Source organism: Panthera leo, chromosome D4, assembly GCF_018350215.1.
Source record: "Panthera leo isolate Ple1 chromosome D4, P.leo_Ple1_pat1.1, whole genome shotgun sequence".
Taxonomy (NCBI): Eukaryota; Metazoa; Chordata; class Mammalia; order Carnivora; family Felidae; genus Panthera; species Panthera leo.
The window spans coordinates 88,192,372-88,205,189 of record NC_056691.1 but is presented as its reverse complement, the minus strand read 5'-3'; the positions used below and the strand labels follow the sequence as shown (position 1 = coordinate 88,205,189).

The 12,818-nt window shown below is 60.4% G+C and overlaps 1 protein-coding gene and 1 long non-coding RNA gene across 3 annotated transcripts in view; one reads left to right on the top strand and one right to left on the bottom strand.

Moving 5' to 3' along the window:
• The window catches only part of HMCN2 (hemicentin 2), a 144,454-nt gene that overhangs the window by 41,671 nt on the left and 89,965 nt on the right, over positions 1-12,818 (bottom strand). Inside the window, exons 42-56 of the mRNA XM_042912412.1 lie at positions 11,800-11,896; positions 11,506-11,625; positions 10,373-10,534; positions 9,299-9,580; positions 8,507-8,674; positions 7,095-7,208; positions 6,525-6,611; positions 5,587-5,778; positions 4,696-4,869; positions 4,492-4,605; positions 3,799-3,941; positions 3,085-3,235; positions 2,246-2,464; positions 581-694; positions 8-195 (exon numbers count right to left, since the gene is read on the bottom strand). Coding sequence (XP_042768346.1) covers positions 8-195; positions 581-694; positions 2,246-2,464; positions 3,085-3,235; positions 3,799-3,941; positions 4,492-4,605; positions 4,696-4,869; positions 5,587-5,778; positions 6,525-6,611; positions 7,095-7,208; positions 8,507-8,674; positions 9,299-9,580; positions 10,373-10,534; positions 11,506-11,625; positions 11,800-11,896 — 2,325 coding nt within the window. The remainder of the gene's footprint in view (positions 1-7; positions 196-580; positions 695-2,245; positions 2,465-3,084; positions 3,236-3,798; positions 3,942-4,491; positions 4,606-4,695; positions 4,870-5,586; positions 5,779-6,524; positions 6,612-7,094; positions 7,209-8,506; positions 8,675-9,298; positions 9,581-10,372; positions 10,535-11,505; positions 11,626-11,799; positions 11,897-12,818) is intronic.
• Positions 1,949-12,707, top strand: LOC122204759. 2 transcript variants are annotated; one of them, XR_006195774.1, is made up of 6 exons: positions 1,949-2,173; positions 5,236-5,713; positions 9,986-10,082; positions 11,125-11,204; positions 11,556-11,652; positions 12,494-12,707. It is a non-coding gene; the product is annotated as an uncharacterized LOC122204759 (long non-coding RNA). The 2 variants fall into 2 exon arrangements; XR_006195773.1 differs by having other exon boundaries at positions 11,520-11,652.

Genomic DNA, 12,818 nt, shown 5'->3' with positions numbered 1-12,818 from the left:
TCCTCACCTGCAAGACGCGCCCGTCCTCCAGGACCTGCAGCCGTGGGCTCGGGGAGAAAGGCAGCCCGTTCTGGAGCCATGAGATGGTGGGCACGGGGCTGCCCAGGGCCGGGCACTGGAGGCTGACGGTGCTGCTGGCGTTGACCGTCACCTCCTCCACCAGCTCCTCTGTGTCACCCAGGATCACAGGTGGGGCTGGGGGTCAGAGAGAGCAGATTGAGGAGTGGGCAGCCTGCCTGGGAAAGGTCGCTGGGGTAGGGGGGCGGGTGTGGAGGTGAGAGCAGCCCGTGGCGCCAGGCTCCGGCTGGGGCTCCCTGTGCCCTACCGGCCAAGCCCCCCTCGGCGCCACAGCTAGGGACCCTGGGGCACAGGGACGGACGCCCGTGATTTGCCCAAGGCGACAGAGCCACTTGGAATCTGCCCCTAGTCCAAGGTCGTGTGCCTTATGTTATCAACCTCTCGGCACAGCAGGACTGGCTATGCACTCTGCCTTGAGCCCCTACGGCAAGGAGCCCCTCCCCACCCCCTGCCATGGGCCCTGCAGACCCAGACCCCCCCGGGCCCCAGGCCGGCCACTCACTCAGCACAAGCAGCTGGTAGTGCAACCAGTCCTCGCCCACCTCGTTGGAGGCCTTGCATGAGTATTTCCCGGCATCCTCTGCACGCACCAGGGGAATCTGCAGGACCCGACCTCCTGCGGGGACACAGGACCGAGACCTGAACGAGGGCAAGGAGGCCCGCTCTTTCCCCTGGAGGGGACCTGGGAGACGTCCCTGGCCCACCTCCTCGGAGATAAATGGAGGAGAATCAGCCTGCCCCGCCTGCGGGGTGCCGGGCCCTGGGCTGAGCATTTTCCCGGCCTCTGACTCTGTGTGCTAGGACCACTCCCATCTCACAGATGGAAGGACTGAGGCTTCCCAAGAGCGCCCGGCGGCGCTGAGCCCAGCTCCGTGATGAAGGCAGAGGGAGGGGGCAGAGAGCTGGGCAAAGGTCCAGGCATTGGCTTTTCGGAGGCGAGGAGGCAGCTCTTGGGCTGTGGTGATTGCGGGGGAGGGGGAAGCGGGGGGCTGGGGGTGTCACCTGGGACTCTGTGATCAAGAGACAGCCAGCGCCAGATCCTGGCATCTATGGAGGGGGCTAGCGATGGTCTCCCGCGGAGCCGGGTTGGGGTCACTATGAGTTCAGGAGTCTGGGTTGGGGGATCGCTGGCCCAGGCTGTGGTGTGCTTGTGGCCAGGGTCAGAAGCAGGGGCTCGTTACCTACAGAGCCGGGGGACAGTAGCCAGGACTGGAGAAACAGTGGCTGCGTTTTGGCGTGGCGGGGGAGGGGGGTGCGGGGGGGGGGGGTCACTTGATACGTAAAGTTGATCTATGGTCAGGTTCAGAATTAAGGTCCACCTGTGGCCACCACCACCATGTGCCCATGCCTAGGGGTCGGTGGCCAGGGTCAGAGGGCAGTGGTAGGGTTGGAGGTTAATGGCTAGGACCAGGGGATCAGCTGATGGCTGGGATTAACCTCTGGTCGGGCCCTGAGGTAGGCATCAGCATGTGACTGAGCTCACTGTGTACCCAGGATCTGGATCAGTGTCCAAGTCCAAGGGCAGTAGCCTGGCTGAGGGGTCAGTCCGGGGGTTTCTGACAGCAATAAGCAGCTTCAGTAAGCATCGCCTCTCGTCCATCTCCAAGAGGCTGTCTTCTTTTGCAAGCACCAAAGTACGACCCTTGGAATGGCCCTGTTCGTCTAGAGGCCTGGGCTCCCCCAGCCAGCCCCACCATCGCCCCCGGCCTGGCAGGACACAGGCCAAATCCTACGTTGAAAGGTCACATGATCTCCCCCCTGATGAGATGATACAGGGCTCTGTGCCTGGACCCCCACCCCCCGCCCCAGTGTGGTCCTCATGAGATCACAATAAAGGAACCGCCTCCCCCTGCAGAGAAAGACACCAGCTTTGGCCAATTATCCCAGGACCTTACAGGCCTTGAAGCCCAGAGGTGGGCTCGTTCTAGAAACCAGAGGCAAAGGGGGATCCTGCTCCTGCCTTCAAATAAGCAAAGAGTGTCTAGCCCGAGTTTACAAAAGGCAGCTAAGGTCCAGGGTGGTTGTGCGGCCTGCCCGCGGTCACAGAGCAGGCAGCACCCAGGAGAGTTCCCAGGACACGTAAGGGCAGTCCGAGGTGAGTGTGCCCCCGATCCCTGCCTGCAGACGCCCCGACCTCCCTGGCAGACGCCCCGACACCCTAAACTACCTTGCAGAACAGACACCCCGTCTGCGGCCGAGAGGGGCTGGCCCTCCCTGTACCAGCTGAGCTCCGGGGGAGGGATGGCATTGGTATCGCAGTACAGGTAGGCAGGGTTGTTCTCCACAATCTCCCGGTACTCCGTCACCCCACCGCGGACCTCTTCTTCCCTGGACGGGATCTCGAAGTCCACACCGGCATCGCCCAGCTTCTGGAACATGGGGGGCACTGGGGTGGGGGACAAAGCCATTAGGACGCACAGCTGAGGGACGGGGGTGCGCTTCTGTTCCAAAAGACTCCCGTGCCAGCCTCTCTCAGGGCTGGAGAAGTCCACTGTTAGAGGAGATCCCTAGGGTCGAGGCAGCTTTCGAAGACACTCATTCTTTCAGACAGTGTTTATTGAGCAGCTACTTCGCTAGGCACTGGGATAGAGTTCTGCCCTCTGCAGCTCACGTCCAGTGGACTCAAGAGACTGTGTGGCATGGTGACACCTCTCAGGGGAGGAAGCAGACACGAAGTCGTAACTAGGGTTTGCTGAGCGGAGCACAGAGGCACAAAACCACTGGCTTTCAGAAGTGGAGGGGGCCCCCGAGGCCACCTGATTGGATGACCCACATCTTACAAAGGTCAAACCAAGGCCGGGAGGCGGGGGAAGGGCAGTGATGTCCCCAGGTCACCGCCAGTTAAGGGAAGAGGCCTGGGCCAGGGGTCTGGGGGTGAGACATGGCGGCCAGCAATGAGAAGAAGAGCCAGCCGCCTGGGACAGAGTCCTCCTGCTAGACCATTCCAGAAGCAGGGACACTCCCCACCCCGCCTGTGCCGCCCCCGCCCCACCGGCCCCCACCCACCCTGGATGAGCACATTGAAGTCCTGGTCATCCTCGCCAGCCACGTTGGTGGCCACGCACAGGTAGCGCCCTGAATCCGAGACCCGCGTGGGCTGGATTTGGAGGAGCCGGCCTTCGCCCAGGATGCGCAGCCGCTGGCTGGGGGTCACGGGCTGGGGGTGGGAAGAGTGGGGGGGGGGCGATCGGAAATGAGGAGCAGGGGCGCCTGGGTGGCTCAGTCGGTTAAGCATCCAGCTTCAGCTCAGGTCACGATCTCGCGGTTCGTGGGTTCGAGCCCCGCATGGGGCTCTGGGCTGACGGCTCCGAGCCTGGAGCCTGCTTCCGATTCTGTCTCCCTCTCTCTCTGCCCCTCCCCCGCTCACTGTCTTTCTCTCTCTCTCTCTCAAAAATAAACAAACATTAAAAAAAAAAAAAAGAAAGAAGGGGGCAGAAAAGACCTAGATGAGAGTACTTAAGAGTTTAATAAGATTTTAAAAATGAGGGTAGTGCTCTGACAGTTTTGAACCCTGAGCCCGTGTAGCCGAAAACACGGGCGAGTTAGACAGGTGAATGTGGAGTTTAATGTTGATGACACCTGTTCCCTACAAAGAGCTGGATTTCTTATTAAAATATAAAGTGGGGCAGGGCCCAGGCCAGCTCGGGGGCCAGGTGCTCTGACTGCCTTCTCCGGAAGGTTCCAAGCAGAAGCAGGGGGACCCCGGGGCCCCAAGCTTACCCGTCCGTCCTTGTACCAGCTGATGGTGGGCGGGGGCACGGCCCGGGACTCACACTCCAGGGTCAAAGTACTGTTGACCTTGGTCTTCACCTCCTTCACGCCGGCCTCCCCCGAGGGGTCGTCTTTGGAGATGGAAGGAGGGACTGAAAGCCACAAGGGGGTCCGAGGAGCAGGCTTAGGAAAGGGCTGCTGAGACCCAGTGCCCACTGTGGCCCCAGGGCGGTCCCAGAAATGGGCGGCTGGTTCCCAAGAGCAGAGCCACAGGGACCCTGGAGACCGACCCGCTCCTGTCACTGTTCATTTAGGGGAGAGAGTGTTGGTTTGAGAGCGATTTACGGGACAGGGCAGGTCTGAGGCAGGGGACTTCCTGGGGTGACCTCTGGGGGCCATTCTGGGGGTGCCAGGTCTCAAGGTGTAGGGCCTCTGGCCGCACCGCGGCGCGGATGACAGAAGGAAACCGGGACCGGCGGGAATCTGCGTCCATGTGGCCCAAGTCCTAAGTCACTTGTTTCCATCTCCTGGTGCCCTTGGTCCTACAATGACTGAGTCAGCCCTGGCTGCCTGGGGACCGTCAGAGGAGGTAAGCCACATGAAGATACCTAGGGCATCCGTGTGGTCCAGGTGCCGGGGCCCCAGGGCTCCCAAGCAGCCTCCTGCCCGCCCTGCCGGTGCCCGGGAGGGTCCCCGACTCACTGAGCACCTCCACGTGGTAGTTCTTCATGGCCTCCCCAAGTTCATTGGTGACCACGCAGGTGTACTGTCCCGCATCTTCCTTCTGGGCATTCAGGATCTGCAGCCCGTGGGTGCCTGCTTGTGGGGGCAGGGGGCAGGGTCACCCCCGAGGTCACATGAACTCAGGCTCACCAGTCCCTTCCTCCAACCGACAGAGGGCATCACCTGGGAGCATCTGGATGTTGTTCGAGGCCTCAAACGGGGCGCCGTCCTTCATCCAGGTGATGGTGGGGGAGGGGAAGGCCAGTGTCTCACAGATCAGAGAAATGGGGTTGTTGATGGTCACTGTCACCTCCTCATCCGCGCTGTCCTCGGTCACTCCCAGGATGGTGGGAGCCACTGTTGGGAGGCGGGGGTGGGGGGTGCCACGATCCTTAACAGAGATCCCTAATCCTGGGCCCGAGGATCCAGAAAGATCTCAGCTCCTGGTGCTTCGCTTCTGAGCCTATGCTTTCCACCGCTAAGCAGTGCCCCAGGGGAAGTTTAGGACGATTCCCGCCTCAGTTTCCCCAGAAGGCTCTTAACAGCCAGCCCATCTACTAATGTACCAGAGCCTTGTCAATTCGGCTTGTGTTCCAATCCGTCCCCCTCTCCCTCTGCTCTCGTTGGTCCTAAGATTTCCTCTTTCAGGTCCTGCAGGGGACCGTCCCTTCTACCATCATTTGTACAAGCAGATTTTATTTATTAAGTCTTCTCATTTTCTAGATCCCCGTTTCTCCTGCCAAGACAGTCCGTGCCGACCACCCTCGGGAGACGGACGGACACCTGGGGGCCCCGTCACCTCCCCAAGCCTCAGCGCTTCGTTGGTGACACAGAGGGACGAGCACATCTCCCACCCCCTAGGCTTGTCCAACCAATCAGGCCTGCGCAAACGCCCAGCCCGTGACAAACGTTCAGCCGATACAGCTATGACTATTTTTGTTGTTGCTGAACCTGAAGAAATGGGAACGAAAAAAATAGCAGAGTGCTTTGCGGGAAGCTGTCTATTCGCAGCTGGCCACCTTGGCTCCCCCTCCTTTCGGCGCCCAGGGAGGCCCGGAGATGCCCAGCACTTACCCAGGACGCTAAGTTGGAAGTGTTTGGTCTTCTCCCCTACGGCACTGGCTGCAATGCAGGAGTAGTGGCCAGAACTAGACAGGTCGGCCCGGACGATCTGCAGGAGAGCTCCGTCTGGAGAAATGCGGTAGGCGTCTCCACCAGCCAGGGGCCGGCCATCTTTGAACCACGTGACCTTGGGCTGTGGGTGGCCTGTAAGGAGGGGGACAGGCAGAGGAGACCATTCGGAAGGTTCTGACTGGGTTGGCCAAGAGGTCAGAGGTGGCTCCGGGGTAGGGCAGGGGACATAGATTTTCCATTCTCAGGCCAGAGGCCCCTGCAGCAGGGCACGACATAGGAGCAGCCTCCAAGCCTGGCCCGGGACCTTTCCTATGTGGCTGACTGCCTTTTCTTTAGGGAGGACGGGGCAGAGATCGCTTGGTGTAGACAGGCAAGACAGAAAGGCAAGTTATCCCTTTCATCCATTCACCCATCCATCCCCCCCAGTCCACAAGCATTAATGGGAGCCTCCTCTGGTAGGCACTGGGAGAACCACGGTGACAAGGCAGTCCTTGGGTCCTCATGGACCTCAGATCCCAGCTGGGGTATACAGATGTCAAGGTTACTATGGTCGAAGGTGCTTGGGGCTGGGACAAGAAAGCCCTGGGGCCTGTGGGACCCCAGTGGAGGCAGCCCACGGGCCCAAGGGGTCAGCCAAGGACGCGTTGTGGAAAGTCCTGGAAGTTGAGGTCTCTAGCCAGGGGAGGAGTGGGGAGGAGTGTTTGGGGCAGAGGCAGAGCCAGTGCGAAGATGAGCAGGGATGTGGTGCCAAGTTCAAGATGTACAGAGACCTTCCACAGGGAGCACTGGGGCTGGGGGCAGGCCAGAACCCCCGGGCACCCCCTCCTCTCTGAAGCTGACTTCTCATGCTTGTCCCAACCCACCGGAGGGGCCCTCACCTGTGGCGTTGCACGTCAGGTGGGCTGTCTGCCCCTCGGGGACCTTGACTGCCTCCTCCAGGTCCTCGTTCTCAATCCTGGGAGGAACTGGGAAGAAGCAGGGAGACGGACGGTTGCTGACCAGGGTTGGCTGAACAACCATGAAGCAGGAAGCCAAGAGCCCAGAACCAAGTGCCCAAGGCAACCGCCTTCAGTTTCCTGTGCCTCAGTTTCCCATCCCCTTAGGCCTGCTCCCACGGGCAGTGAGTTCCATAAACATTTGCTGCTGGCTGAGGGAAGTCCCAGTGCCTCTGCGGGAAGGCCCTGATCAGAGGAAGACGGTTGGGTGGTGTTGAGAATATGTGCCCCCTGTCACTTGGGGTTAGTCCCTGCTGTTTCCGGAAAGTTCCATGGCACCTTCAGAGCAGAGGCCGCTGATGAGGCAAAGAAAACAAGGCTTGGTCTTTCCCCCCTTCCTGTGTTGAATGCCCCCTATAGCATGAGCCCTTAGTCCTGGGGATAGCCCCCAGAAGCTCCAAGACAAGAGAGGAGGGATTCGTGGGGTGCTCATAGGAACGGGCTGGGGCATACCCAGGACCTCCACACTGAAGTTCCTCCGAACCTCCCCAGCCTCGTTGCTTGCCAGGCATGAGTAGAAACCTCTGTCTCGCTCCTGTGCCCGGGGCATCTTCAGCATCCAGCCACCTGGGGAGGGAGGGGAGTGGACTCCAGGCACGGTTCTGAACAGCCTCTGTCCCAAGCTGAGCCCAGGCTGCCCACCAGAAGAGGAGTGTGTCAGGTGTGGCAATTCGCTGTGTGTGTGTCTACCTCCCCCAGCGTTCCATTCCTCAGATGGGAAAACTAAGGCCCAGGAGGATAAACAGGTAGAGAGAGCCCCGGACATTAGTGCATGGGTAAACTTGAGGGCCCTGTTCTAATAAGAAGGGTCTGTAAGCTGGCTACCCTTGGTTCTAGAAATTGACTATGGCTAAAAATGGGCTCTGTAGTCCTGGTCTAGGTCAGACTCCGGACCCCCCACCCCCACCCCCGCCATGGGATTCTGGTGGCTCTGGAAAAAAGCCACCTTCTCCCAAGGACCTCTCAGAGGTGAGCCAGTCCCTCCCAGGAAAACCCAAGGATCATCTAAGACCTGCCCAGGGAAGGCAGATACACCGGATAGACCAATACTGCTATTCCTGCACCCAGGACAGACATCGCTAATGGATCATCCGGGGGCAGACATCGCTAATGGATCACCCGGGGGCAGACATCGCTAATGGATCATCGGGGGGCAGACATCACTAATGGATCACCCGGGGGGCAGACATCACCAATGGATCACCCGGGAGGCAGACATCACTAATGGATCACCATGCTCTCCTCCGCCCAGATGCAGTCTCTGAATTCCTATCGCAAGGCATCTGGCAACCCCCCACCAAGTGCTCAGAAGTGGTGCACAGGGGAACCTAATTTGTCATCCCAGCTTTGGCTACGTGGAACAACTGTTGGGTCACCGAGGCTGAACTTCAGGGGGGTCTTGAGGTTCTTGCAAAACGTGGATGGGACACTGCCTCTTGGGCCCCAGTTTCCCCTTTCATAGTTCTCCAGTAAGAACTATCACAAACCAGCTCTGTGGGGAGGATGAATGTTCAGAGGAGAAGGTGCTTGGCTCAGCATTTTGAAAGTGTGTCACTGTTCTGGGGGATGTCATGGACATGCCATGAGAATTTTTGCTGCAAGACTTATCAGAGCCTTAACTGTGCACATAGTCGCTGTCCGTCTTCAGGAGGGAAACCGAGCAGGAAGTCTTTTCCACGCTTAAAGCCAGTCGTTTACCTCACCTAGCCAGTGTTTTCGGCTGCATTCTTGGGGGACCGATGGCTAAATGGTTTTCCCAACCAGGCCTGGCAGCGAAGGGTCAGTGGGCAGGGGCAAGTGATAAACAGAGGCAGAGGGACAGGTCCAGACCTGACAACCAGACTCTCCCCTGGCTGGCACCTTACCTGCCAGGAGGTAGGTGTCCTCCCCGGGGCTGATGGGCTCCTCCCCTCGGAACCAGCGGACCCGTGGGGGTGGGACGCCTGTGGCTTCGCAGAACAGCGTCAAGGGGCTGTGCAGGGCAGCAGAGACGTTGGTCACTGGGTCCAAGTCTCCGGTGAGTTCTGGGGGCACTAGACACAGAGGAGAAACCACACTCAGGTTGCATATGGGGGCTGTATGCTCCTTCCCTGTCCCCCAACAGTCGTGCCCCGCAAGGAGACTCACCCCCGGTCGGGAGAGTCTGAGGAACAGAAGTGACAAGATCAGAGTGGCTCCCGCTGGAGGGAGTGACGGGTGCCCACAGGCTGGGCTTTGGCAGTAGCCAAACCTTGGGCCTCAGTTTCCCCGCTCCCTCAGAAGGATGCCAGGAGGATTCAGTAAGAACTCAGCAACGAGACCGGAATTAGGGCCGGGGTGGACACAGATGTGCCCCCTAAACCCACACGCCAAGCACCTCTGTGCTTTCTAAAGGACCCACTCAGAAGGAGGTCACGCTCCAGGGATCCTGAGGCAGTGGCAGGGGTGGGGGCCATGATGAGAGAGGCCTCGCTAAACCCATCCCTGCTCACCTTATCTCCTACCACTTCCTGCCCCCACCCTGAGGCATACAGTAGGCGCTCAATAAAAGACTGGAATCACGAGGATGGGGCGGCAGTCACCCTGAAAGTGCTGTGTCACCTGTCCAGGCCTCTGTAGAGTGTGTTCCCCAGCGGGCCCCGCATCCCGCCCTCCTTCAACACGCTGCGGGTCCTCACCCAGCACGGAGAGCGCAAACCTCCTCTCGGCCCTTCCGGCCACGTTCTCGGCCACGCAGGTGTAGCGTCCGCTGTGGGCAGCCTGCGCCCGCCCCACGTGCAGACTCTGGCCTTGGTTCCGCAGCAGCAGGCCGGCCTCGGCTCTCACCGGCTGGCCGCCCCACTCCCACGTCACCCTGGGCGGGGGCTTCCCTGTGACGTTGCACCACAGAGTGGCCTCCCCGTCCTGGACCACAGAGACCTGCGTGTGGGGCTCCCGGGGGCCAGCGATCCGAGGCGGCACTGGGGAGGAGGGGAAAGCGCGTCAGGGAGGGCTGCTGTGGCCACCGGGGCACCAAGCATCTGCCGCGAGCCGGGCCGGCCCCCACTCCGCCTGTGCTCCCCCGGCCACTCCCTGGCTGTGTGACCTTGCCGGGTGACCTCACCTCTCTGGGCCTCCATTTTCCATCTCTATAATGGGGGCCGCACCAGTACCTCCTGGCCCCTCTCCTGCACCCTGGAAATCAGGGGCAGGCCCTCTGTTTGGAGAATAAAGTCACAGCACAGCCCTGAAGGTCTGTGAGGGGTCTCCTTCCTCAGAAACGAGGGGCTTCCTGGGGCCTAAACGGGACACTGGGACTGTTTGGGGCAGGGCGTCATTCCATAGGTGGGATGCTGAACGGTGCTTTTCTTGGTTTTTTTTCCTAGAATTTTCTAGATGTCTACAAGGCTGCGGTATTTAATTGCACCGCTGCAGGACAAGTCTCTGGACCAGGCTCCCGTTACGTGCAGGAACCTCACAGAGGTTTGTCCAGATAAACTTTGTTTCTCTGGGCCCACGGTGGGGGGGGCTACTGGGGATCGTGGCACCCCTCTCGCGCGCACGCGCATAGGTCACGAGCTGGAAGAGGCTGATTGAGCAGGGGGGCAGCTCGTAAAACCCCAGTGGTCAAGGGGGGACGGGAAATTGTTCTCGTCGTCACTGTTTCTGTCTTTGCTCGGATTCTGGAGGGTGGGGTCTGCCCTACCGGGGTGCCTGGTGGCCCGCCCTTCTGGCCCTTTCCACCGGGTTCAGGTCGTCCCAGCCCGGCTCACCATGCACCTCCAGCAGCTGGTCCTGGCTGCGACTGCCCGCCACATTGCTGCACTCACAGGTGTACGTTCCCTCCTGGGCCGGCCGGGCCTGTCCCAGGTACAGCAGCCGCCCCACCGCTGACACCTGCTCGAGGCTGTTCCCCTCCCCTGGCAAGGGCTGACCTGGAGGCAGCAAGAAAGAAGCCCCTGGTCCCCGGTCCTTCCGCCCGGCACGTGTGTCCTCCCACCCGTCCTGGCCGGCTTCTGCTCACCCTTGAAGGCGTTCACTTACACGGCACATCTATCAGGAAGCTTTCCCCGAGTGCCAAATCCCATCCCTGAGCTCCCACAATCCCTGGGCTTCTCCGCATCACGGGTCTGCCTGCAGATCCGGTCCCGCCTGAATCCCCGCCCGGCCCCAGGGCCTTTGCACCTGCTAAGACCGCTGCCTGAAATGTTTTTCCCTACCATATTCTCATGTTCACCCCTCCCTCCCCTTCTTAAATTCTGCTCGGCCAAACGTTCGTGGCCACCCAGCCTGAAACTGCAAACACCTCCTCCGTCTCCTGGCTTTATTTTCCTCCATAGGTAGTACTTACCATCTAAGTTATTCACTAACTCCCTGTTACCTGACTACCCCCCATCCGCTGCCATATTTCCAACACCCAGAACGGGGCCTGGCACGGAGAGGCCCTCAGCAACTATTGGTTCAGTGAATGAATGAATGACAAGTATTTATTGAGCACCCGTTTTATACCAATTTTGGCATTCAGGGGGGCCAAGACGACACCTCACGGGGCTCACAGACTCATGGAGAAGCAGACATTGAAGAACTAGGGTGGTTACACGACAGGTAAACACTCAGGGGTTATGTCAAGGAGGCCCTGCCCCAGCCTAGGGTGGGGGTCAGGGAGGGCTTTTTGGAAGAGGAGGCCACGGCCCAACCCAGCACTCACTGGCAGACTCAGGGACCGAGCAGAGAGGGGCTGAGGGCACTGTCACTTCTGTAAACAGCACCCTTACCCCCAGTGTCAGAAGCCCACCCGTCTCTGTTTCAGCTAGGCTCTGGGGGGGGGGCACCCAGCGAGGGCAAGGAGCAGCCCTCCACTGTGGGGGGCACCCAGGGCGGGGCTGGGCGAGGGAGGCAATCATACCGTCCTTCCTCCAGGAGATCTTAGGGAAGGGGATGCCCCGACATTCACAGGACAGCCTGGCGGGGTGCCCTTCGGTCACGGTCAGGATGCGGGGTTCCCTCGAGGGGAACACAGGAGGCACTGGGGGAGAACAGAGAGGCAAATGAGGTAGGTGCTGGGCCGGGAAGGGACAGGGGCGGGGAAGAGAAAAAGCCTGGATCCCGGGACCATGGAGGCAGCACTCCTCTGGGGGCATGAGAGCCAGCCACGGCAGGGACAGGGGAGGGACCCCGGCCCAGCCCCCGAGACCCTCACCCCAGACATTCAGGTTGTAGTGCTTCTCCGAGCGGCCCGCCTGGTTCAGTGCCTCGCAGGTATAGTGGCCTGCGTCCCCCACCTCTGCTCTGCTCACCTGGCCGAAAGCAAGAATGAGCCATCAGCGGGGGCAGCACCGGGATGGGGTCACCCCTGAACAGACTGTGTGACCTTGGGCAGGTCATCTGACCTCACTGCGCCCCAGCCTCCCCACCTGGAACCTGGGGGCAATGATAGCACCTCCCCTACCTGGTGCACCATGACGTTTCCAGAAGCCACAGCTTGTGGTGGCCTGACGTGGGCCGGCACGGGGACTGGGCTCCCCAGATGGCAGCCCTGCCCGCCTCACCCCACTTCACATCCACACCCCAGCCCCGCTAAGGATGGTTTGCGTGTGGCTGGGTCAGCCCCTCTCCCGCCTGTAATCTGCTCCCGGCCTCTTTGGAAAGTCCAACAGAGCAGACCAGAAGGGAAGGTAGAAAATGAAGAAGGATTGGGCGGCGGGGGGTGGGGGGTGGGGGGTGGGGGTCGGTCCCGTCCTCAGAGGTCAGATCCTGACGGAGGAGGTGACGAAGCTAAGTTGTGGGTACAGGAAACCAAAATGAGGTGTTCAGAGTTGAGAATGATCACATCACAAGGTGTAGAGGGGTGGGAGCAGGAGGAAGAGGCTGGAGTGGAAGTTTCTCCCCAACAGCTGGAGAAGTACCTCCCCTCCCCTAGCGGACATGGATGAGGCATCCGAGGGGCTGGCTTTGAACTCCAGCCACCCCAGAAGAGCAGCACCGATGTGCTTACAGGTGACAGACCAGAGGCTGGTGCGGTCGAGACACTGCCCGAGGCGGCCCAGCCAGGAGGAGGTGGAACTGACATTTAAATCCAGGCTGCGGTCCCCACAGTCCCCGGCCCTCATCGACCCTTCCCTTGTTGGGCCAGAGGCCCGACGAAGGGCTCCCATCCCCAAAGGCCAGGAGGCTTTGGAAGAAGGAGTAAAAAACAGGTGAAAAGCGAGAGGCTCGGCT